We start from the raw sequence: 25,542 nt of genomic DNA on the forward strand, positions 1-25,542 counted from the left end.
ACTAGCTCTATGACCCCACCTATGGGAGGGTCAGGGGAGTGGGTGGCTACACCCACTTCCCTTTGTCCAGTTTTGCGCCAGAGCGTATGCACAGAGGAGCCTACTGCTCCCCCAGTGCAGGACTTGAAAGCACTCTAGGAGTGCACCCACCCAGCCCCAATGCACTAAACCCTGTCTGGGAGGTGGTCTCACCTCCCTGTGACAGGATACCTATTGTTGGGCCTCCTCCACTGTGAGTTTCGGTCATCAGCAGGAGGGCAGCCCAGTGTCTGTGACTGGTGGCATCCATTTTGTGATGCCAGGGCTCTTCAGGATTCTACCGCGTTTCCACAGTAGGTACATGTCTATCCCTTTAGAAGGGTGGGATCATACTCCCACACCAGTTACTGGTGTGGGGTATGATTCCAAAGCGTTTGACACCAAACATGACATGTTTTAATGCAGCCATTCCAAAGTTAGCATTAACCGCGAGGTTATAATGCACTTAAGAGTATATGGTTTGACAGCATTCACAAACAGCCCCAGAGAATAGACTCTGAGAGCTGCAGAGGGGCCCTGCTCAAGCCGAGGCACCCCCTCACATGGAAACCAAGCACCCTGCCCTCAGGATTGATAGGGCCTGCCTTAGGGGTGACTGATAGGTTTAAATGTGTGTGCAGGGAGAGATATAGTGAACCTATATCTCAGTGAGGAGTGCTAGCACTACCTCACCCAGGCTGCAGTAGCAGGCCTGTGGTCTCAGATTTAGTCTGCTTCCCAGGGGTGGCATAATACATGCTTCAGCCCCTGGTAGGCCTGTGAAGTACCTATGCCCTTGGTACCTAAGGTACCATATACTAGGGACTCATAAGGCACCACAGTATCCAATCACTAGTGCACCTAATATGCACTCCAGGTTTTTTAGAGAGAACAGAGAGGCTGGGGCCCTGATTAGCAGGGTCCCAGCCAGACTATAGCCAGAAACCAGTGTAAACATCAGAAATAAAGTGGGGGCAACATAAGAGGCAGATTCTACTCTCCTACACAGGCGGAGGCCGCACAAAGACGTCACCCAGAGGAGGGGGATCAGGGCCTCAGAGAAGGCTAGAGAGCAGTCGATGTTGGGGTCACAGTGAGTGCCCACCTGCGCCATTCCCTGCAGCAGTAGGTGTATAGGATGCAGTAAAGTGGTAAGCTGCGTTATCCTTTGGGCCCACAAAGGTACTGTGAAGGTTCGGCAGATATTGCAAGGGGCAGCACCAATGTAGTAAAAGAGCTCTGCCCGGTGAGTGTGGATGTTCCAGGAGGGCTCTGAAAGTTGCAAGATGGTAGGAGAGGGCTTATGAGCAACCTGCATGCAGTCACTCACCACACCGTCTACAGAGCAGGCCAGGAGCAAACCAGGCCATCCCAGGCCCAGAAACAAGCAGCCCCCACGGACATCCACACCTCCAGGAAGGGGCACCTGACAAGGCAGAAGCAGCAGCAGTGTTTCCCGGGGGAACTGGGTGTCACTCCAATCTGCCCGCAGGTGTTTCTACTAAGTTCCTAGTGCCCGCCAGAGATGGGGCATCCAAAGGCCGAGCCGCGAGGCAGGCAACAGGCCCCACTGGGGCCGTACCTGTAGCAGAAGGAACTTCTGGGCGGAGGTGCCCCTCACCCCCTCAGGGGGTAGCAGTGACTCCCAGCAGGGGTGCATTCAACAGGCAGCGGAGGGGGGACGGCGTTCTACCCTGTTGCTGCTGGATAACTCCAAGCCTGTCCCCTGCAGGCTCACCAGGCCGTGAAGCATCAGGTATTGGCGGTGATGGCACTTTCATCAGTAGTGAGGGTGAGCGCTAGCGGGCTGGTCACTCGTAGCTGGGGCACCAGGTGCCCAACGAAGCTCAATAGCCTCTCTGGTAGAGCCGCTGCACTAAGCTGCCGAGAGCATGATGGCGCCGAGGGTCTATGTTGCCACCGGGTCAGCAGTCACAGCGGCGCTCTTCACGTTTAAGGGACCCCAAGCACATCCCAACAACAACCGAAGTGGTCTGTAATGACTCCGGCACCTCAGATGGTAAAATCAGGGCATGAAAGATGCTGTATAACACTTTAGGGCCCGAGGGCTTTGCAAGCTCAGAGTTTCCATGTCTTACGCCATTCCCAAACAGGCTGCGATCCTCAGCAAGTTTTTTCTTGAGAGGCATAGGCTCAGTAGGTGGTGGTGCTGGTAAAGGTGGTTTGGCAGACACGTTGCTTGTGACCGAGTGAAGAAAGACACACTGTTGTCAAGCGTCCAACTCCTGCTGTAGCCTTTTCAAGATTAAAGCCTCTGCGTCCTCCTCAGCGGGTGCTAATGCAGGTTTCTTTCCCTCCTTTGTCTTGGGAGACCCAGATGGTGGTTGTGGTGCTGATTAAGTCTTCAGAGCTGAAGTAGGCTTAGACACTGGCTTTAGATTCAGAGCTGAAGGATGTTTTAACATAGACATCGGTTTGTGGGCGAGCGCATATGAAAATGTCTGATCAGACCTTTGGGGATTGAGGCCCTTGGCTGGACAGTTGGTAGGATGTGTGGCCTTTTGTTGATTCCTACTAGAGCCTGAAGGCAGGAGGGACCCATGGCTGGCCTTAACTCAACTGGTGTGCTTTGGGTTTGATGACAGACTCCCTTGGGAGCAGTGCTCTGCCTCGGTGTGCACCTTATGGGTCTTGGGTTTCTCAGGAGACACTGACATACTCATGGCTCTAAGCATGGTCTTTGTTGGAGGCCCAGCTCAACCTCTTCTTGCTGCTCAACATCGGATTCACTCAAAAACAGAGGCTCTGGACTAGGAGACCACCGCAGCTTCTGTTACTGGGTGCTGAAGATATCTTCCTCTCCAAAGATGTCAGGGGTGCAACAAAGGTCTTGGTGCTGCATGCAGCAGTATTCCCTAAGGCACCTCAACATCCTCTTGGAGTGGAAGGCAAGGCACAAGGAGCATGTAGCTTCATCATGGTCAGGGGACAGGCAAAAGTTACCCACCTCATATTGGTCTGTGACAGATACTTTCTATGGCATCAGGGCAATACTGGAAAGGAGTGTGTTCAGTCACCGCTTGCATTCTTGATGGTGGGTCATAACTGTTGTTGGAATCCCAAAAGGGGCTGCGCGCACTCGAACCTTTTAGAGATTAAAACCATCCTCAGGGCTTTGAAGTTTCCGTTAAAACATAGATAGTAACCGAGCTTGAAGGAACAAGACGTAGTAGGTAGGAACACTGATGGGGCCCAAAGAACACATGAGGAACACAACAGTCTTGGATCTCACTTGGTGCACGTCCAAAGCCAATGGCGAAAAAGAAAAATATATACTGGAGTCGGTGTCCATGCACACTGTACACCAAGAGAAGGATTATAGCTCATAGCAAGACTCAAGGGTCTTCTTCGAACAAAAGCAACTTAGAAACATCAGAGCCCACCACTAGCCTGCAGGAATATGCTAAGCATGTGTATCTACAGCCACACAAGTAATGAACACATATGTCTGTGTGTACATGCATACACACAATTATGTGTGTGTATAAATATATATATATGTACACACACAGATATAGCTAAAAATAGAAAAATGAGACAAGATGCGCATTCACCTATTAGAGAAAGCCTTAGGTCAGAGCACTTACAGAACACCTGGTTACTTATACTTCTTAGTACATGAGCAACACGTCTTGCACAAGGACCCAAAATAAGGAAAATGCTACTTACCAGTATGCATCTGTTCTTGGCATGTAGAGCTGCAGATCCACACACTTAGCATAGATCGCCATCTGGTGTTGGGCCCGGATGTTTGCACTTCTTTTAGTCCTGGAAAAGTCTTTGGAAGTCACGGGACAGGTAACTCCTCCTTTGGACTATAGTGCGCATGTGCATCGGCTCCATCCTCAGACTGTTTTTCGCCAGCAGGGAAATGATGGAGTTTTGTAATAGACAGAAAGATGCCCGTGTATGTTGTATCTACATAAGATAGTACTGGAACACAAAGGTTGCTGGGGAGGCGGGTGGCGTGTGTGGATCTGCAGCTCTACATGTCAAAAACAGATGCATACTGGTAAGTAGCATTTTCCGTTCGAGGCATATGAGCTGCAGATCACACACTTAGCATAGATTGTATAGCAGTACCCATCCTTAGCGGCGACTACCAGTACCTGTTGCAGTAGTTTGAAATAGTGTTTTGAGTACAGCCTGGCCCACACTAGCTTGTTGTTTTGTTTACACATCCACAGAACAGTGTTTTGTGAATGTGTGCGGTGTAGACCATGTAGCTGCTTTGCAGATGTCATCTAAGGGAATGTTCCCTAAAAATGCCATTGAAGCCCCTATCTTTCGTGTAGAGTGGGCTTTAGGAGGAACAGATAAAGTACGTTTTGCTTTGTGATAGCAAATTTGTATGCATTTAACAATCCATCTAGCTATCCCAGACTTTGATATGGGGTTGCCTTTGTGTGGTGGTGAAAATGACATAAAAAGTTGTTTGGTCTTATGAAAAGGTTGTGTTCTTTCAATGTAATAGAGCAATGCTCTTTTGACATCTAGGGTATGAAGAGCTCTTTCCGTGACTGTCTGTGGCTGCGAGAAGAACACTGGCAACTCTACAGACTGATTGAGGTGGAAAGGAGAAATGACTTTAGGAAGGAATTTTGGATTGGTTCTGAGAACAACCTTATTGTGATGGATTTGTAGGAAAGGTTCCTGAACAGTTAGCGCTTGCAGTTCACTAACTCTTCTAAGAGAAGTGATAGCTACTAGGAAAGCAACTTTCCATGTTAGAAATTGAAGCTCACATTTATGTAGAGGTTCAAAGGGAGGACCCATTAGTCTTGTGAGAACGATGTTTAAATTCCATTCAGGCGAGGGTGATACTCTAGGTGGAATTATCCTTTTGAGGGCTTCCATAATGGCTTTGATGGCAGGCACTCTGAAAAGTGATAGGTGTTGTCTATTGTGTAAATAGGCTGCTAGGGCAGCGAGGTGTAGCCTAATAGATGTGTAGGCTAAATTGCACCTTTGGAGATGTAGTAGGTAACCTATGATGTGTTGGATAGACAGGTCTAGGGGATTGATGCACAAGTTACTACTTGTGTAACAATATATCTGTAAGAGACATTAGTTAGTGATAGATTCCTTACCTTAGAATATTCCCCAGGCGTCAGTCTTGATCCGGAAAGTTTTCTGCTTAGCAGTACCCCTGCGCGCCAGTAGGTGGCACCATGCGGCTCCGCGCCAGTCACTGGCATCGTGCGCGCCGGGATGACATCACGAAGGTTACTTAGGCGCCACCATGCGCGCTGACGTCAGTTCTGTACACGACTTTCCGTGCAGAAACGCAGAGCCATGCAAGAAACTGACCTTTGTTGCATAAAGCTAGGGCCCTAAAAGGGGATGACCTTAACCCTAGTAATCAGTTCGCAGAACGGGGAGGATAGGTGGGGTGGTAATGAGTCTATCACTAACTAATGTCTCTTACAGATAGATCGTTACACAAGTAGTAACTTGTGCATCTGAAAGAGACATGTTAGTGATAGATTGCTTACCTTAGAATAGATACCCCAGCAATACCAACCCCGGTGGTGGGTCTGCGAACAAGATCACACCAGAAAGTCACGGAGCACAGAACGGCCAAAGAAGCCGTCTCTCCGAACCTGACTGTCAAGGCAGTAGTGCTTGGTAAACATGTGCAGCGAGGCCCATGTAGCTGCCTGACAAATATCCTATAAGGGGACACTGCGTCCCAAGGCAGTAGTGGCTGCAGTTGTCCTGGTGGAATGGGCACGCAATCCCACAGGAGGCTCCTTCGATGCACAGAACGACCCACCGGGAGATGGTCCATTTGTGCACCGCCCGACCTCTTTTGGCGCCCTCGTAGCCAACAAAGAGCTGATCATCCACCCAGAACTGCTGTGTACGATGCAGATGGAATGCGAGTGCATGTTTTGGGTCCAGACGGTGGAGCCGCTCCTCCTCCCTTGAAGGAGGCGGAAAAAAGGTAGGCAAAGTGATGGTCTGCCCGATGTGGAAGGGCATGACAACCTTTGGCAAGCAAGAAGGACGTGTCATCAGAACCACCTTGTCCGGATGAAACGGAAAGGAGGTTTGGAAGAAAGAGCCTGGAGCTCACTCACTCTCCTGGCAAAGGTGACAGCTACCAGGAAAGCCGTCTTGAGAGTAAGAAGACGTAAGGTACAGTTATGAAGGGGCTCAAAGGGAGCGCACATCAGAAAAGTCAAGACAAGATTCAAGTCCCACTGAGGCATTATGAAGGGCACAGGTGAGAACATATGCGTAATGCCCTTAAGAAAAACGGTTAACAACCGGGGACTTAAAAAGAGAAGGCTGATCTGGAAGCCGTAGAAAGGCAGAGATGGCCGAAAGAGAACCTTTGATAGTGCCCAGAGCAGAGCCCTGCTGGGTCAAAGAGAGAAGGAACAGAAGAAACTCAGAAAGAGGGACAGAAAGGGGATCCACAGTCTTAGCTGAGCACCATGCCACAAATCTGTTCCCCCTACAGGCGTACACCGTTTTAGTGGAGGGATGCCTGGCTGCCAGGATGACATCACAGACTTTGGGAGGAAGATCGAAAGGTGTCAACTGTCGCCGCTCAATCCCCAAGCATGGAGGTGGAGGCTGGACAGGTTCGGGTGGAGGACCGTCCCCTGCTGCTGCGACAGAAGATCCTCCCGAAGAGGCAGACGGAGCGGGGGATCAATGCTCATACTGAGTAGCTCAGAATACCAGACTCTTCGAGCCCAGTCCGGAGCCACAAGAATAACTTGGTCCCGGTCGCGCCTGATCATCTTCAGCACTCTGGGCAGAAGTGGTATAGGTGGAAAGGCGTACAACAGACTGCAGCTCCACTCGAGACGAAAAGCGTCTCTGAGCGAGTGCCGCCATGGAAATTCCAACACGCAGAACTGATGACATTGCGCGTTCTCTTCGGTGGCAAATTGATCGAACCAATGCTCTCCCCATCGCAGAAAGAGACCTTGCGCCACGTCCAACTTCAGACGCCACTCGTGATCCACCATGCACCAGCGAATGAGTTCGCCAGGTGTTGAACCACCAAGGTAATGCCTTGATGTTTCCAGCCATGTCCAGAGACGCAAAGCCTCCTGACATAGGGTCCATGACCCCACCCCGCCCTGTTTTTTGTATTAACCACATGGCGGTGGTGTTGTCCGTGAACACCTGCACTACACTTTCCCGGACAGAGGGAAGGAATGCCTTCAGTGCAAGCCGGATCGCCCGCAGCTCCAGAAGGTTGATATGGAGCCGGGACTTCGCCGGAGACCAGAGTCCTCTGATCTCTGCCTCTCCCATGTGGCCTCCCCAACCCAGGAGGGACGAATTCCGTCACTACTGTGTGCTCCAGTTGGGGAAAGGAGAGGGATCTGCCATTAACCCAATCGCGATTTGTGAGCCACCACTGCAATTGCCGTGCAGTGCCCTCCGAGATCTGGACATGATCGGACAGGTTGCCCTGATGCTGCGCCCACTGGAACTTCAGGTCCCACTGCAGAGCCCGCATATGCCATCTGGCATGCGGCACCAGCAGGATGCAGGAGGCCATCAGACCCAGAAGCCGGAGGGTCATCCTGACTGAAACCCAGGATAGAGGCTGAAAGAGCGGAACCAAAGCCTGAATATCCCGGACTCGCTGTTCGGGAGGATAAACCCGAAACAGCATCAAATCCAGAACCACGATGAAAGGGAGCTTCTGAGAGGGACTCAGGTGCGACTTCGGCACATTGATGGAGAACCCCAGCAGATGCAGGAGGTCGGCCGTAGTCTGGAGGTGGTTGACGCCCGCCTGGGGCAAACCCGCCTTCAACAGCCAGTCGTCGAGGTAGGGGAAGACTTACACCCCAGACCTACGCAGATGAGCTGCGACCACTGCCATCACTTTCGTGAACACCCGAGGGGCGCTGGTAAGGCCGAAGGGGAGCATGGCAAACTGAAAATGCTCCTGGCCACCAGTGAAGCGCAGATAACGCCTGTGGTCCGGTAGGACGGGAATGTGAAAATAAGTGTCCTGCAAGTCCAACGCTACCATCCAGTCTCCAGGGTCCAGGGCAGACAGGATCTGAGCCTGAGTCAGCATCTTGAACTTCTCCTTCCAGAGGAAGCGATTGACGTCCCGGAGGTCCAAGATGGGGCGCAGGCCCCCCTTGTCCTTCTTGGGGACCAGAAAGTAGCGGGAATAGCAACCACTCCCTACTTCCTGATCGGGAACGTACTCTATGGCTCCCTTGGCCAGAAGGGCTGTGACTTCCTGACGGAGAAGAGCCAAATGATCCCCCGACATGCGGCGGTACCAAGGTGGCATGGCTGGAGGGGAGGACAGAAAAGGGAGCTCGTAACCTTGGCAAATTAGCTGCACCACCCACGTGTCCGATGTGATACCGCGCCAGTGGTGGAGGTGGTGAGAGACTCTGCCTCCAACCGGCGTGGGGTGCCCCCTGAAGCTCGGATTAGGAAGACTTGGAGGTGGAAGCAGCGGATGTGGAGGTGGACTGCCCTGCCCGCTGGTTACCAGACTTGCCCCTGCGGAAGCCCCGTCCGCGGCCACGCTGAGGCAAGTTCTGCACAGGATTTGCGGAGGAGCGCGACTGGGCGCCCTTACCCTGGCCACGAAAGGAACGAAACCCAGGCATGGCAGGTCTCTTAGCGGAAAGATCCAAAGACTTAGCCGTAGCCCGTGAGTCCTTAAAGCGCTCCAGGGCACGGTCCGCCTTGTCGCCAAAGAGGCGGGAGCCATCAAAAGGCATGTCCATGAGCGAGCTCTGGACATCAAGCGAGAACCCGGTAGACCGCAACCAGGCATGATGCCGCAACGCCACAGTCGTGGAAATCGCCCTGCCCAAGGAATCAGCCGTGTCCAGACCACACCTGATGGCAAACTTAGCCGCATCCTTGCCCTCCGCAATCGCTTGGGAAAGGAAGGTCTGGACCTCTTCAGAACACTGAGGCAGGACCTCGGCTACCGTATCCCACACGGCGTGGGAGTAACGGCCCAACAAGCATGCGGTATTAATCGACCGCAACCCCAAGCTGGCCGAGGAGAACAACCTCTTGCCATATTGGTCCAGCTTCTTAGAGTCCTTATCCGGTGGAGCCGTGGGAAAGGCACTCTGCTATGTCGAGGCCAGAATGACCAGGCTCTCAGGCATGGGGTGAGTGGTCAAGAAGGCAGCGTCACCAGGCATCGGGCGATGACGCCTAGCGACGTTCTTATCCACCGGTGCCCCCGAGGCCGGCCACAAGCAAGTGCCCAAGAGGACTTCGGTAAGGGCCTCATTGAAAGGGAGCAGTGGCTCCGATGACGTAGATGCCGTCTAGAGCACCTCCGTAAGGAGGTTGGTCTTAACCCCTTCCATGCTGCGCAGATTCCGCCGCTGTGCTGACGGAATCTTGCGCGGGCGTGGTCATGACGGAACGGTTCCGTCATGAGCACAGCTCAACCGTGGCTCATGACGGAACCGTTCCGTCATGAGCACCGAAGGGGTTAAGGGCCACCATAGGGAGGTAGAGATGGAGAGCCTCCGCAGCTCGACGCAGCACCATAGTGTAGGAAGCGCCCTCCTCCATAGTAGGCAGAGGGGAAACCCCGGGTCAGAAGACACATCAAGTTCATCCAAATCTTGAAGGTCATCCACCCAATCCTGCTCGGAGTCACACTGCCACGCAAGGGGGTCCTCGGAGCCGTCCCAGTCCTCATCCGGCTCCGGGGTAGAAGGAGACAGCTGCGGCGGCAGGACCGGAGCCGGAGAGGGGGCCAGCGGCGCTGGCCGGTGCCGACCCGGAACCGCATCCCAATGAGGATCCCAGGTCAGAACAAAATGGTCTGAGAACCGGGGCAGGGGCGAGATAAACGGCACCCAGTGCGGTGTCTGTGGCGGCGCTGGGGCCGGAGCCAAGGGCAGCGCAAGATCCAGGGGCTCCGGGGCCGGTGCCGGAGGAGGTGCCGCCGGGTCAACAGGATCTGGACACGGGACCGTGGGGCACACTGGCGGGAGCCCAAGGCCTAAACAGGCGGTCCATGGCAGCAAGAAACTCTTGCATCTGTTCGGGAGTCGCCGATGGACCTGGGGATAGCGGGTAGGCCGCGGGACTCCCAGACTCCGGGGAGCGACGGGGGACGTCGGAGAGCGAACACGCTTCTTCGATTTCTTCTTATGGCATCGCTTAGCGGAATCTGAAGGTGAAGACTTAGAGTCCGAGGATTGATGGCTCCGGTCCCGCGAAAGGCCCCTAGACCTGGAGTGGCGGTGAGAGGAGATTCGGACCTCCAGCAACTTCCGGTGCTGCTCCCGCAAGGCCTTCGTGACCATGGCACGGCAGTCCCGACAATCCCGGGAGTCATGGTCGGTCTCTAGGCAGTAGAGGCAGACATCATAGGGGTCCGCCACTGACATATTACGGCGGCAGGACCCACAAGACTTAAAGCCAGGCATCCCTACGTGCACCAGGAGACAAAAGAAGGAGACAAAAGTCTAAAAAAAAAAGTGGTCAAAAATTGACCGGGGTAGGCGCTCATTCCGAATCTGCGCTTTTGGCACGGAAAAAGAAAGAACTGACATCAGCGCGCATGGGTGGTGCCTAAGTAGCCTCCGCGACGTCATCCCGGCACGCACGACGCCAGTGACGGGCGCGGAGCCGCATGGCGCACCCTACTGACACGCAGGGGTACTGCTAAGCAGAAAACTCTCTGGATCCAGACTGAAGCCTGGGGAATATTCTAAGGTAAGGAATCTATCACTAACGTGTCTATTTCAGATGTTGTTGGCATGACAGTATATTACAAATCTCTTCCACTAGGCTGCATAGCAGGCTCTAGTGGTGGGGGGTCTAGCTTCCTTAATGACGTTCATGCATTCAGGGGGTAGATTAAGGTAACCGAATTCTAAGACCTCGGGAGCCAGATCGCAAGGTTGAGCTGAGCTGGGTCCGTGTGTCTGATCTCTCCTCGGTTCTGGGTTAGGAGGCGTGGGGAGTGGTGTAGTCTTTGGTGCGGAACTACAGACTGTTCCAGTAATGTGGTGTACCACGGTTGTCTGGCCCAAGTTGGAGCAACTAGGATGAGAGTGCATGTTGCTGTAGTTTGCGCACCACCATTTGAATGAGTGGGAGAGGTGGAAAAGCGTACGCAAATCTGCCTGACCAATTCATCCATATCGCATTGCCTTTGGACAAGCGGTGAAGCTTGGGCATTCGGCGTTTTGGTATGTGGCGAAGAGGTCGATCTCTGGTTGCCCCCACATTTGAAAGAATGTCTGAAGAACTTGTGGATGAAGTTCTCACTCGTGAATCTGTTGCGTTTGACGGCTTAACAGATCGGCTATGGTGTTTTGGACTCCTGGGACAGGTTGAGCTAGGAGAAAGAAGTTCTGGGACATAGCCCATCTCCATATGCTCTGTGCCAGTTGAGAGAGCTCCAGAGAGTGTGTCCCGCCTTGTTTCTGTATGTAGTACATGGCTGTCATGTTGTCTGTGTGGACAGCTTTGTCTGATATTTGTTTTTGGAAAGCCTTTAAGGCTAGGAAAATGGCTAGTAGCTCCAGGTGATTGATGTGGAGTAACTTTTGTTGAGGAGTCCACCTGCCTTGCATGGTGTGATGTAATAGGTGCCCTCCCCAGCCGGAGAGTGATGCGTCCGCTGTCATGACAATCTGTGGAACTGGCTCTAGGAACGGTCGCCCTTCGGAAAGGTTCTTGGTGTTCCACCATTGCAGAGATCGATGAGTGCGACCGTCTACCAACACCAGATCTGTTAGCTGACCTTGAGTCTGGTTCCATTGGCGTGCTAAGCACTCCTGGAGAGGACACCTGTGGAGCTTTGCATGAGGTACTATGAGTATGCAAGAGGCCATCATTTCTATTAGCTGCATGAACACTCGTGCTGGGAGAGAGTGTTGAGGCTGAAATTTGTTTATGAGAGCTTGCATGCCTGCTATCCTGGCAGGGTTGAGATAGGCTAATGCTTTTGAGGTGTCTATTGTGGCACCGAGGTATTGTTGTATGTGGGACGGTTGTAAATGAGACTTTGGGTAGTTTACTGTGAACCCCAAGTTGTGGAGTAGTTGGATAGTGGTGTGAGTGTGATGTACACACTGACTGTATGAGCTGGCTTTTATGAGCCAGTCGTCCAGATATGGGAAGACGTGAATGTGTTGTCCTCTTAAGTGTGCTGCCACTACAGCTAGGCACTTGGTGAATACCCGTGGTGCGGCTGTGATTCCGAAAGGGAGTACTTTGAATTGATAGTGTTGGCCGTCCACTACAAATCTTAGATATTTCCTGTGAGCTGCTTGAATGGGAATATGGAAATAGGCGTCCTTGAGATCTGGAGTAGCAAGGAAGACGCCTTATGAAAGAAGAGGAAGGACCTGCTGGAGTGCAACCATGTGAAAGTGGTGTGATTGTATGTACAGGTTTAGAGGTCTGAGGTCTAGAATAGGCCTGAGAGAGCCGTCCTTCTTTGGTATGAGAAAATACAGGGAGTAAACTCCAGTTTTTTGTTGGTGCAGGGGAACTGGTTCTATTGCACCCTTTTGTAGGAGGGAGATTACCTTCTGCTTTAGCAGAGATAAGTGTTCTGACGACATTGGGCGTTGTTTGGGTGGTATGTGTGGAGGGGTAGAAGTAAGTTCCAGACAGTAACCTGATTGAAGTATCTATCTAACCCACCTGTCTGTAATGATGTTGGTCAAGACAGGCAGGAACTGTTGTAGTCTTCCCCCGACCAGAGTGGAATGGTCTGGGGGAAGTGGAGGAAAGTTATTGGGTAGGGGTGGAGGCAGAGCGGGTGTTGTTGGTCTTCCCTCTGCCTTTGTTATTGTTGCCTCTGTAGCCACCTCTCTGGTAACCTCTGGTAAACGTAGACTGGGTGGGAGCCTTGTAAGAGGTGGGTGGGTTGTCTGAGGAGTAGCCTCTGGGGGTGGCCTTGTAAGGTGAGCGACGAAAGGAACGTCTGGGAGCTTGCAACTGCAAGGCTCTCATTGATTTAGCTGTGTCCGTATCCTTTTGGGCCAAATAGGTGCTTCTGATCAAATGGCTGGTTGAGGATGGAGCTTTGAACTTCAGGCTTAAAACCTGAAATGCGTAGCCAGGCATGCCTACGCATAAGGACACTTGTGTTTACTGCTCTGGAGGCGGTGTCTGCCACGTCGAGAGCGCAACGGATGGAGGTATTGGTGATAAGCTTACCCTCCTGTATGAGCTCGTTGGCTCTGTTTTTGTATTTATCTGGGAGGTGCTGCATTATGGACTCTAGTTCGTCATAATCTGCCCTATCATACCTGGCTAACAGCGCCTGAGTGTTGGTGATGCACCATATGTTAGCTGCTTGTGAGGCTGTTGTTTTGCCAGAGGTATCCAAGAGTTTAGACTATTTGTCGGGTGGTGGAGCGTCACCTGATGTCTGAGAATTGGCCCTTTTTCTAGCATTGGAAACTACCAGGGAGTCTAAGGGTACTGGGCCTTTAATGTAAGCTGGGTCATCAGGGGCAGCTTTATATTTTTTCGCAATCCTGGGGTTAATAACTCGATCTTTAAAGACTTCAGGTGCATGCTTAATAACGCCTTTAAGCATAGGTAGTATTGAGGTGGATCTTTGAGTGGTGTCAAATGTATCCATTAGGAAATCCTGCTCTATGGGGTCTGTATGCAAGTCAACCCCGTGGTATTGGGCAGCTCTGTGGACGAGCTGATTAAAGCCCATGGTGTTCTCTGGTGGGGAAGGCCTGGAGGGGTAGATGTCATCCTGTGGAACATTAGGTACATCTGGCGTGGTATAGTCATCCCAGGGGTCTGGGGAAGAAGGTGGACTAGGATCCCCTAGTGGACCCCCCCCCCCCCATGTCATCCAAGGTGTCATCATCGTCTACTGGTGTAGGCGATGGTGTAGGGCACAGCTTTCCAAACTTTTCATGTTGGTGACACACTTTTTGGAGATGCATCATTTTGTGACACAGTAAGGCAGTGTAGCGAGCAAGCGTAGCAAGCGAGCCGGAACCACTTAAGGGGGATTCGGGGGGATTCTTCCCCCTGGAAGAAAATTTTGAAATAAAAGTGGGCAAATAGTGCATTTTCAAGCAAATTTGAGACCATGAGGTTGAACACAGGGCCCTGCAGCGGATGCCTTCATCCACTGAGCCACCAGACCCGGCATACACACATCTCTCTCTCTCTCTGTCTCCCTCCCTCTCTCTGTCTGTCTCCCTCCCTCTCTCCATCTCTCTCTTTCTCGCTCTCCCTCCCTCTCTCCATCTCTCCCTCCCTCAGTCTCCCTCTGTCTCTCTCCCTCCGTCTGTCTCTCTCCCTCCGTCTGTCTCTCTCCCTCCGTCTGTCTCCCTCCGTCTGTCTGTCTCCCTCCGTCTGTCTCCCCCAGACTCCCTCCCTCTCCCTCCCTCTGTCTCCCCCAGACTCCCTCCCTCTGTCGCCCTCCTCCCTCTGTCACCCTCCTCCCTCTGTCTGTCGCCCTCACTCTGTCGCCGTCAACCCTTCCTCCGTCTGTCACCCTCCTCCCTCCCTCTGTCTCCCTCTCCCTCTCTCTGTCTCCCCCGGACTCCCTCCCTCTCTCTCTCCCTCTTGTCGGTCTCCCTCTTGTCGGTCTCCCTCTTGTCTGTCTCCCTCTTGTCTGTCTCCCTCTTGTCTGTCTCCCTCTTGTCTGTCTCCCTCTTGTCTGTCTCCCTCTTGTCTGTCTCCCTCTTGTCTGTCTCCCTCTTGTCTGTCTCCCTCTTGTCTGTCTCCCTCTTGTCTGTCTCCCTCTTGTCTGTCTCCCTCTTGTCTGTCTCCCTCTTGTCGGTCTCCCTCTTGTCGGTCTCCCTCTTGTCGGTCTCCCTCTTGTCTGTCTCCCTCTTGTCTGTCTCCCTCTTGTCTGTCTCCCTCTTGTCTGTCTCCCTCTTGTCTGTCTCCCTCTTGTCTGTCTCCCTCTTGTCTGTCTCCCTCTTGTCTGTCTCCCTCTTGTCTGTCTCCCTCTTGTCTGTCTCCCTCTTGTCTGTCTCCCTCTTGTCTGTCTCCCTCTTGTCTGTCTCCCTCTTGTCTGTCTCCCTCTTGTCTGTCTCCCTCTTGTCTGTCTCCCTCTTGTCTGTCTCCCTCTTGTCTGTCTCCCTCTTGTCTGTCTCCCTCTTGTCTGTCTCCCTCTTGTCTATCTCCCTCTGTCTATCTCCCTCTGTCTATCTCCCTCTGTCTATCTCCCTCTGTCTATCTCCCTCTGTCTATCTCCCTCTGTCTATCTCCCTCTGTCTATCTCCCTCTGTCTGTCTCCCTCTGTCTGTCTCCCTCTGTCTGTCTCCTTCTGTCTGTCTCCTTCTGTCTGTCTCCTTCTGTCTGTCTCCTTCTGTCTGTCGTCCTCTGTCTGTCGCCATGTCTCCCTCCGTCTTCGTCCTTCTGTCTCAATCCCTCTCCCTCTGTCTCCCTCTCCCTCTGTCTGCCTCTCCCTCCGTCTCCCTCCCTCCGTCTCCCTCCCTCCGTCTCCCTCCGTCCGTCTCCCTCCGTCCGTCTCCCTCCGTCCGTCTCCCTCCGTCCGTCTCCCTCCGTCCGTCTCCCTCTGTCTCTGCCTGACTTCCTTCCTCTGTCTCCCTCCCTCCCTCTGCCTCCCTCTGCCACCCTTCGTCTCCCTCTCCGTCTCCCTCTGTCTCTCTGCCTCTCTCTGTCTCAGTCCCTGCCTCTATCTGTCTGTCTGTCCCTGTCTCTGTCCCTGTCCCTGTATGTCGCTGTCTCCCTCCCTCTATCTCCATCTCGGTCTCCCTCCCTCTATCTCCATCTCGGTCTCTCTGTCTCTGCCTCCATCTGTGTGTCTGTCTCCCTCCCTCTCGCTCTGTCTCCCTCCCTCTTGTCTCCCTCCCTCTTGTCTCCCTCCCTCTTGTCTCCCTCCCTCTTGTCTCCCTCCCTCTTGTCTCCCTCCCTCTTGTCTCCCTCCCTCTTGTCTCCCTCCCTCTTGTCTCCCTCCCTCTTGTCTCCCTCCCTCTTGTCTCCCTCCCTATGGCTGTCTCCCTCCCTATGGCTGTCTCCCTCCCTCTGGCTGTCTCCCTCCCTCTGGCTGTCTCCCTCCCTCTGGCTGTCTCCCTCCCTCTGGCTGTCTCCCTCCCTATGGCTGTCTCCCTCCCTATGGCTGTCTCCCTCCCTATGGCTGTCTCCCTCCCTATGGCTGTCTCCCTCCCTATGGCTGTCTCCCTCCCTATGGCTGTCTCCCTCCCTATGGCTGTCTCCCTCCCTATGGCTGTCTCCCTCCCTATGGCTGTCTCCCTCCCTATGGCTGTCTCCCTCCCTATGGCTGTCTGTCTCCCTCCGTCTGTCTCCCTCCGTCTGTCTCCCTCCGTCTGTCTCCCTCCGTCTGTCTCCCTCCGTCTGTCTCCCTCCGTCTGTCTCCCTCCGTCTGTCTCCCTCCGTCTGTCTCCCTCCGTCTGTCTCCCTCCGTCTGTCTCCCTCTGTCTGTCTCCCTCTGTCTGTCTCCCTCTGTCTGTCTCCCTCTGTCTGTCTCCCCCAGACTCCCTCCCTCTCCCTCCCTCTGTCTCCCCCAGACTCCCTCCCTCTGTCGCCCTCCTCCCTCTCCCTCCCTCTGTCTCCCCCAGACTCCCTCCCTCTGTCGCCCTCCTCCCTCTGTCACCCTCCTCCCTCTGTTGCCCTCCTCCCTGTCTGTGTCGCCCTCCGTCTGTCACCCTCCTCCCTCCCTCCCTCTGTCTCCCTCTCCCTCTCTCTGTCTCCCCCGGACTCCCTCCCTCTCTCTCTCCCTCTTGTCGGTCTCCCTCTTGTCGGTCTCCCTCTTGTCGGTCTCCCTCTTGTCGGTCTCCCTCCTCCCTCTGTGTCCCTCCTCCCTCTGTGTCCCTCCTCCCTCTGTGTCCCTCCTCCCTCTGTGTCCCTCCTCCCTCTGTCGCCCTCCTCCCTCTGTCGCCCTCCTCCCTCTGTCGCCCTCCTCCCTCTGTCTGTGTCGCCCTCCCTGTGTCGCCCTCCTCCCTCTGTCTGTCTGTCTCCTTCCCTCTGTCTGTCTCCTTCCCTCTGTCTGTCTCCTTCCCTCTGTCTGTCTCCTTCCCTCTGTCTTTCTCCTTCCCTCCCTTAGTCTCCCTCCATCAGTCTCGCTCAGTCTCCCTCCCTCAGTCTCCCTCCCTCCCTCAGTCTCCCTCCCTCCCTCAGTCTCCCTCCCTCCCTCAGTCTCCCTCCCTCTGTCTATCCCGGACTCCCTCCCTCTGTCTTCCTCCTTCTCTCTCCCTCCATCTGTCTCCCTCCATCTGTCTCCCTCCCTCTCTGTCTCCCTCCCTGTCTCCCGCCCTCTCTGTCTCCCGCCCTCTCTGTCTCCCGCCCTCTCTGTCTCCCTCCCTCTCTGTCTCCCTCCCTCTCTGTCTCCCTCCCTCTCTGTCTCCCTCCCTCTCTGTCTCCCTCCCTCTCTGTCTCCCTCCCTCTCTGTCTCCCTCCCTCTGTCTCCCTCCCCCTCTGTCTCCCTCCCTCTGTCTCCCTCCCTCTGTCTTCTTCCCTCTGTCTTCCTCTGTCTCCCTCCGTCTGTCTCCCTCTTTCACCTCACCCAAGCTTCCCGGTCACACACACAACGGCACCTGTCTTCCTCCTTCTCTCTCCTTCTGTCTCCCTCCATCTGTCTCCCTCCCTCTATGTCTCCCCTCCCTCTATGTCTCCCCTCCCTCTATGTCTCCCCCCCCTCTATGTCTCCCCCCCCTCTATGTCTCCCTCCCTCTCTGTCTCCCTCCCTCTCTGTCTCCCTCCCTCTCTGTCTCCCTCCCTCTCTGTCTCCCTCCCTCTCTGTCTCCCTCCATCTGTCTCCCTCCCTCTATGTCTCCCCTCCCTCTATGTCTCCCCTCCCTCTATGTCTCCCCCCCCTCTATGTCTCCCCCCCCTCTATGTCTCCCTCCCTCTCTGTCTCCCTCCCTCTCTGTCTCCCTCCCTCTCTGTCTCCCTCCCTCTCTGTCTCCCTCCCTCTCTGTCTCCCTCCCTGTCTCCCTCCCTCTCTGTCTCCCTCCCTCTCTGTCTCCCTCCCTCTCTGTCTCCCTCCCTCTCTGTCTCCATCCCTCTCTGTCTCCATCCCTCTCTGTCTCCATCCCTCTCTGTCTCCATCCCTCTCTGTCTCCATCCCTCTCTGTCTCCATCCCTCTCTGTCTCCATCCCTCTCTGTCTCCATCCCTCTCTGTCTCCATCCCTCTCTGTCTCCATCCCTCTCTGTCTCCATCCCTCTCTGTCTCCATCCCTCTCTGTCTCCATCCCTCTCTGTCTCCATCCCTCTCTGTCTCCATCCCTCTCTGTCTCCATCCCTCTCTGTCTCCATCCCTCTCTGTCTCCATCCCTCTCTGTCTCCATCCCTCTCTGTCTCCATCCCTCTCTGTCTCCATCCCTCTGTCTTCTTCCCTCTGTCTTCTTCCCTCTGTCTTCTTCCCTCTGTCTTCTTCCCTCTGTCTTCTTCCCTCTGTCTTCCTCTGTCTCCCTCCGTCTGTCTCCCTCTTTCACCTCACCCAAGCTTCCCGGGCACACACACAACGGCACCAGAGTACTTCCCAGACCATTTACTGGGAGACGTTATGCAATAGATGAGGCATAGTGAGAACAAAGCTTTCAAAGGAATGCCTCTTAATTAGCAGCAGTTATGTGCTAAGTGCCTGTTAATACCAGTGTCATCCCGCAACACACCCACCATTTGCAGGTGACACAGTACTGTGTCGGGACACACAGTTTGGAAAGCTCTGGTGTAGGGGAACGGTGTGGTGGAGGAGGAGGTGGCGAAGGGAATCTTATAGGAGATGTAGCAATGTCCCTCTTTTTAGGTGGTGGAGCCAGTGCAGGCGCCTCTAGTGGTCTTTTCCTGGAACCTAGCGTCAATTGACCAGTTTTAGGATCCCTTATGAGTGTCTTTTGAGCAGGATCTGGTGTGAACAGCTCTTCTGCTGGAGGTTGGTCTTTCGGTGCCGAGCATTTCGGTTCCGTAGGCTTCTTCGGCACCGACTCTGTAGCGGTTCTGTGTTGTTTTTGTTTGGAACCGTGCGTCTTCACAGTCTCTGTGGCCTGTGGAACTTGTTGTTTTTTCGTTTCAGAGGCTTTCCTTTGCTCCAAATCCGAGCCCTGTGGGAGAGGTTTTTTGTTCGGCTCCGAATGTTTTTTCAGTGTTGACGAGTCGGTGGTTGTGTGTTTTGGTGCCGTGTACTTGGATGTGGAAGCAGCTGTCGGCACGGAGGAGGAGGGCGGTTTCTTTTTCGGTGCCGGTGATTGTATTTCGGAACCGACGGCAGGCTGACTGGAGCCCGAGCAGCCTGAAGGATTAGTAGGCTCCTTTGCCGGGCCCGAGGGCGGGGCATGGGAAGTAATCTCTCGGTGTGCACCTGGGCCCGAAGGTGTGACCGAAGCCTTTTTCGAGGGTGCAGGGAGGGGGTCGGGGTCGACGTTCTTACTTACGACCCGCTGCGCCAGAGTGATCTCTTCGACGTCGGAGTCATCTGCTTCTGAGACGCTGACGAGGCCTTCTTGGACCCGCTCTTGCTCCGGCACGTCGACGCCCTCTTGGAAGATGTCGTCGGGGATTGTTGTTGAGCGAGCCATGGTTCTTCGTGCGCGTCGGTCCTGAATGGTCTTCTTCAAGCGGAAAGAGGCACAAGCTGGACAGTCTCTGGCCTCGTGCTCTGGTGAAAGACAGAGGTTGCACACCTCATGCAGATCGGTGATCGGTGTAGGGAAACTTCGACCCACATTGAGGACACTTCTTGAATGGTGTCCTTTCCATGAGCCAGAAGCCAAGGCCCAGGTAGGCCCGAAGGCCTTCGTAGACAATCGGAATCAAGGACTTCGATTTGGAGAGATGCGCGACGATTAGGGTTCGTGATCGAGACAATACCGTCGAAAGGGTGAAGGATTGCGCGTCAAAAGTGGAATCGGTAACGGTTCCGAACTGGAGCGTGACAAACACATCCGAGCCCAATGGCGGAAAAAAACAATCTGAGGATAGAGCCGATGCCCATGCGCACTATAGTCCAAAGGAGGAGTCACCTGTTCCGTGACTTCCAAAGACTTTTCCAGGACAAAAACAAGTGCAAACATCCAGGCCCAATACCAGATAGCGATCTATGCTAAGTGTGTGATCTGCAGCTCATATGCCTCGAACATATTGTTTAGCGATGTTTAAGGTTCCATACATTTTTGTACAATTTATAGTACTGTTCCAGATGTTGCTAAGAGAATCAGAGAAATGCACACAGGTAAGGAAGATTCTCCACTCTCACCATATGACATACCTGGTAAATTAATAAAAAGAACCAGTCCTTTAATGGGTTTTTTGAGTAATGTTGGTCATTTTCCTATCAGACATTATCCCTGTAAGCTAAAGCGCTTAAGCACTCTTCATTTGGCATTCCTTCTCTGCCAACCCACTTTTAAACCTAAGAGGGATGGCTTGTTTCTGGGACCTTCATAATTATCTTGTGATTTAAGCTACATTCCAGCATGGACAATTAAATGTTCGCCAGAAAATATTAACCATGAATGAGGACTAGAGATGCAGACTGCAAAGAAAGCCTTACAAATCTTGAACCTGCTAAGGTGCACTTTATAGCCCTACTACACGTTATCTAACCTTTCCAACAAACTGAGCTCAGAGCAGAGTGCCTTCTGAGCTTAGTAATTGTCAATATGAATACAGAAACCTTAAAGGTAGCAAATTACATTGAGTTCCAGACTACTGAACTGTAGGAGTCCTCAAATAGAAAAAGGAGCGTAAGGTTTCAAAGATGTACTTACCACTGTCGTCTAATTCTTCAACTACACGCAGGTTCGACCCAGACGTGATAGCTTGTGAAACATCATCAGGTTTAGTTGAGCTAAAGTTTAGTTTGGTGGTCATACTTTTCAGGTTTTCAAAATCCATAACCACCACACTCACTCTGCTCATATCATCTACGTTTAAATCCATCTGTGCCTCCTTTTCCATCAACACCTCAAATGTACGATTTTTACTGCCATTGAATCGCTCTTCCACCTCATCTTCCATTGTCACATCACTGTGTTTGCCATCTTCATGAAGTAGCTGCTCCTCATTCCCTCCCTTTGACACTTGTCTTGAAATGTCGAGACCCGAAGATAGTCTAGGCTGTGCATCAGATTTGTTTATGGCATATGCATCTATCACCTCTTCTTTAGACAAAGAGCTAGGACGAGGTTCTGATGTAGCAGGAGAACTGTCTTGCAAATTCTGCTCCTTAGGCAAAGGTTGTGCATAAAGCGCGGTGTTGCACAGTACAATATCGGTTTCATTCCCCGACTGGTTAGTGATTGATTGGTCAGTTACAGTAAGCGAAGGCTCTATGAAGCATTCCTGTGAACCTGTAGACAAATGAAATTGAAGAAAATCTTAGCAAGGCTGTGCACAACATGTAAAGTAGGAGCACATGATTATGGTTTAGTAAAGTGAAAAGAGGAAAAGCAGTTTCAAGGGAAAAATAGTTAAGACGAAAATCAGTGTCCTCAACTATAGCAATGACACCACACATGAAGCTTATGGTGTACTATCAAAAACTGGACCATTTGTGATAAACTCAAATGAATGAAGTCTAAATTAAGATCGCACAAAAGGAGATTAAACATTAAAATCACCACACTGATCCACAAAAAAAATATCGAAAGCATGCTACACACTTTGAACATCATAATGCCATCAGTAAAGAACACTATGCAGGTAAATATGCATTGCACCTTGGAGTCAGGAGTATTTTTTTCTTCTAACCGAATGCTGCATTACAACATTATTAATACATTCCACCAACATTTCAACAGCCAGAACTTCAATGATAAATAAGATATTGCAACAGTGTGTCTCTTTCATTGTGCGACTAGACACATACTGCCAAAAGTAAACACAAACTGAACATTACTACATTTTTATTTTAAGTGAATTTGCAGCATTTATACGTAAAGACGTACAAAATGCAAGTGATGACACCAAGATTCAAAGACTGGTTTCATAATGCCAAATCAAGTGACTAAACCATTACACAAAGCTGGGAGGATTTACTAAGGGTTATATGGAGAAATTCTTGCACAATTTTACATCATCAGGCGGAGGCAGAGGCAATGTTAAACAAATGCACCATACCAAAAAGGTTATTCTCCTTATTTTATGAGCTAAGATGGGGAGGGTGGGAGGTTCAGGAAGGAATAACAAAGACTTGTGGATGGTACTGTAACTGAACCTCCATCCCTTTTGAATGGAGCGCTAGCTTGGTACGGAGCTGGATATGGGTGAGTGGGCAAGGGTGCCCCAGCAGGAATCCAATATTCTCTCTATGAGGCTTGAGTCTATGCCACAGTGCCTCCACTTGGTTCAGGAGCCCTACCTACATCAGTAAACAAAACATTTCATTGGACAGGCCATGCACCACTCTCTGGTGTTTAGTATTACATTAACACGGGGACATAAGTGTTTTGGGCCTGTCAGAGGCTCTGTTGGTTGCTCAGGCTACGTTGATCACTCCCATTCATTTATAACGTTCAACACACTGGGTATCCATATGGTCACGCAAAGCAGTTCATATGCACTCAGGGTAACACTCATACACACTCCCATTTACATGCGACACTAGTAGCACTGAACCACTCTGGAAGGAGTCACTACCCTTGAAGTCACCCATCACCAGCCAGTGGTATTTCCACCATTCCAAGCAGATATTGAGGATTTCTCACCTTACCTAGCAGTGAGATTAGCAAATAAACGTAACAGTGGGATCTATAACATGAAGTTAGAGACAACCCCTTCTGTGCTTAATGTAGGTCAACGAAGCAACAAGCAAGCATATATGGTGGGAGGGTCAGGGCAAAAGTCCAATAGTACATGTGCTCCTGTTAAATGGTAGCGGCAATTTCAGTCGATAACCCTTCAAGTATTGCCCGGCGGTAATCGCCTCTCATACCACTCGATAATTTACCAATGAAAGAGGCAGGCGCCGGAGACTGGAAGGCAGGAAACAAAGTTTTATTCCGTCGGAGCAGAACACATCAGATCAGACAGCAAGGTATCGTCACGAGGTGCTCTAACTGCATCTCTGAGGCCTGGCCTCTTATACACAGGTTTATTGCTTTATTACACATGGTACAGTCTTATTGAGACTTTGATGTACGGAAAGACATTCCTTGGAACCCCCACTTCGAACTCGTTCCCACACATATCTACAGTAGGAGATGGCTATCACGCAGCTGGACATTCCGCCAATTCCCGGGGATGTGTGCAACCGGCCGGGTCTTAGGGGGTAGGGGCTTTGATCCACTGTATCCCTTTGATGTGGGGTGTTTCCCTTACAGTGGGGGCAATAAACTGCATCCGCAGGGCTAGGTGATGGCCTGGGATCAGGTCGGACAATGGGGCGCAGAGGAAGGGGGTTATCAAAGAGATGCGTGACCATATATGGGATGTCGGTCAGGCGTAGGATGTGGTTCCATGGCAGTACGCGCAGAAGGAGAGGGGGTTTATGGCCCGTGTATGAGAGAGCGGGGGTGGCCGGCGCGCGGGGGATGCTCGCAGCGCCAGGGGAACGTGCTGGCGATTGACAATGAGCGGGGGAGAGAGTGGGGTGCCTAGAATGGCTGTCGTGTACTCGCTGTGCGTGGCGCTGAGGAGAGGCAAGATGGCGCAGATAATGTTCAGTTTGCAAGCTAAATTTCCACACTCCCTGTCTGGCAACGCCTGTTCTTTTAAATGCTCAACTACAGTTTTGAGCTCGGGACCTAAGGAGAAGCACAAGTTACTACTTGTGTAACGATAGATCTGTAAGAGACATTAGTTAGTGATAGATTCCTTACCTTAGAATATCCCCAGGCGTCTGACTGGATACGGAAAAGTTTTTTCGTCAGCAGTACCCCTGCGCGTCAGTAGGTGGCGTCATGCTGCTCCGCGTCTGTCGCTGGCGTCGTAAGCGCCGAGATGACGTCACGGAGACTATTTAGGCCCCACCCATGCGCGCTGACGTCAGTTCTGTACACGACTTTCCGCACCAGGAACGCAGAGCCATGCAAAACAAGCATTGGCATAGCCAATATGTCTCGTCTTTGGGATTTTATAAGTGTTTAACCATGCAACAGTTGATGTTGTTGCACCAAGGATATTGTGCTGGATAACTAAACCTGTATAAGGTTCAAAAGGCGATACCTATTGGCTATGCCAATGCTGGTTTTGTTATGGGGGCATAAATAACAGGAGGCTGAAGCTTGGGAAATAGTACCTGTGTAACAGTTAGTGTGCTAGTTAGTGAGTTAGTTAGTTTGTTAATGAGAGAATTAGTGAGAGAGTGAGTGAGAAAGTTAGTGAGAGAGAGTGAGTTAGTGAGAGGAGAGAGAGAGAGGAACAAGTTACTTACCTTCTGTAACGATGTATCTGTAAGAAACATTAGTTAGTTAGATTCCTCACCTTAGAATATCCCCAGGCGTCAGACTGGATCCGGAAGATTTTTCGTCAGCAATACCTCTTGCGCGTCACTAGGCGTCGTCTGCGGCTCCGCGTCCGTCGTTGGCGTCGTGCGCCGGAATGACGTCGGAGTACTTAGATGCCGCCCTCGCGCGCTGACGTCAGTTCTTGTACATAGCTTTCCCCGCCAGGAACGCAGAGCCATGCAAGAGACCGACACTGGTGCCAAAAAAAGTCTAGGGTAATCAAAATATTACAAACGGTTCTGTCGGGTAAACAGTATTGCTTCAAGAAAAAATCTTCATTTATATGCATATACGAACACACATGGAGACCATAAGTAATTTTTCAAAAAGGCTTTATGAATTGCATCATTCATAAATAACTAATGACAATGGCTGTCAAATGTAAAACACAGTTGTGACAAAGTGGCATGAAGTGACATAAAGTGCTCAGTGCTGTGGTGAAAAGTGCGTAATATATACAGTGTGATTTTTGCAGGGTACTAATAATTTGCAAAGGCCAGTCTGAGCGAATGATCAAAACAAACTGCAAGTAGATTAAATCAGTCTTTTGTGCAGAGTATTTCAACTGATCCTTCAATAAGTGTCGACGTTTCAACCCAAGGTAGCGTAATTCGCTAGTCAATACGGGTCTTCATCAGGACAGGGATTGACAGCCTATGAAATAGTAATAAATATGGTCAGGTGCGTTCGAAAGACTGAATGCCGTCTACAATTGTGCATGCAGGGTGGGGACTCACCAAAATAAGCAAGCCCAATGTTGCTTGAAGGGCGATGTGTAAAGGAGAGGCAAGAGCAGTTGTATCCTGTTCTCCCTGGTTGAAGATTAATTTAAAAAATTAGGATAAGTAGCCCTGTCGTGGCTAATAGAATGATCAAGTGATTGTGGAGAGATGGATAGACTCACTTGGTAAGTGCGTGAATTCCGTTCAGTAATTCGAACGAATCCGCGTAGGGGGTTGATCGTCCTTTGCGGGAGCATAGACGAGGTTCTGGCTTTCAGACGGACGATTCACTGTCAAGACAAATTAAATTAAACTCAGTCAAGAGTCCAAGTTAAAACGGGCAGGCGACTGACTCAGGGAAGGGGAGGAGAGAGGAGTTTGCGCACACTCACCATCTGATTTAGTATCGGTTTCAGCAATT

The 25,542-nt window shown here is 51.8% G+C and overlaps 1 protein-coding gene across 7 annotated transcripts in view; it reads right to left on the minus strand.

The window, feature by feature from the left end:
• The window catches only part of CENPT (centromere protein T), a 1,095,738-nt gene that overhangs the window by 377,649 nt on the left and 692,547 nt on the right, over positions 1–25,542 (minus strand). For all 7 annotated transcript variants that reach the window (XM_085638668.1, XM_085638667.1, XM_085638665.1 and 4 more), the window contains one exon: positions 20,722–21,303. In XM_085638668.1, the coding sequence (XP_085494794.1) occupies positions 20,722–21,303 (582 nt within the window). The remainder of the gene's footprint in view (positions 1–20,721; positions 21,304–25,542) is intronic.

Source organism: Triturus cristatus, chromosome 12 (assembly GCF_964204655.1).
Source record: "Triturus cristatus chromosome 12, aTriCri1.1, whole genome shotgun sequence".
Taxonomy (NCBI): Eukaryota; Metazoa; Chordata; class Amphibia; order Caudata; family Salamandridae; genus Triturus; species Triturus cristatus.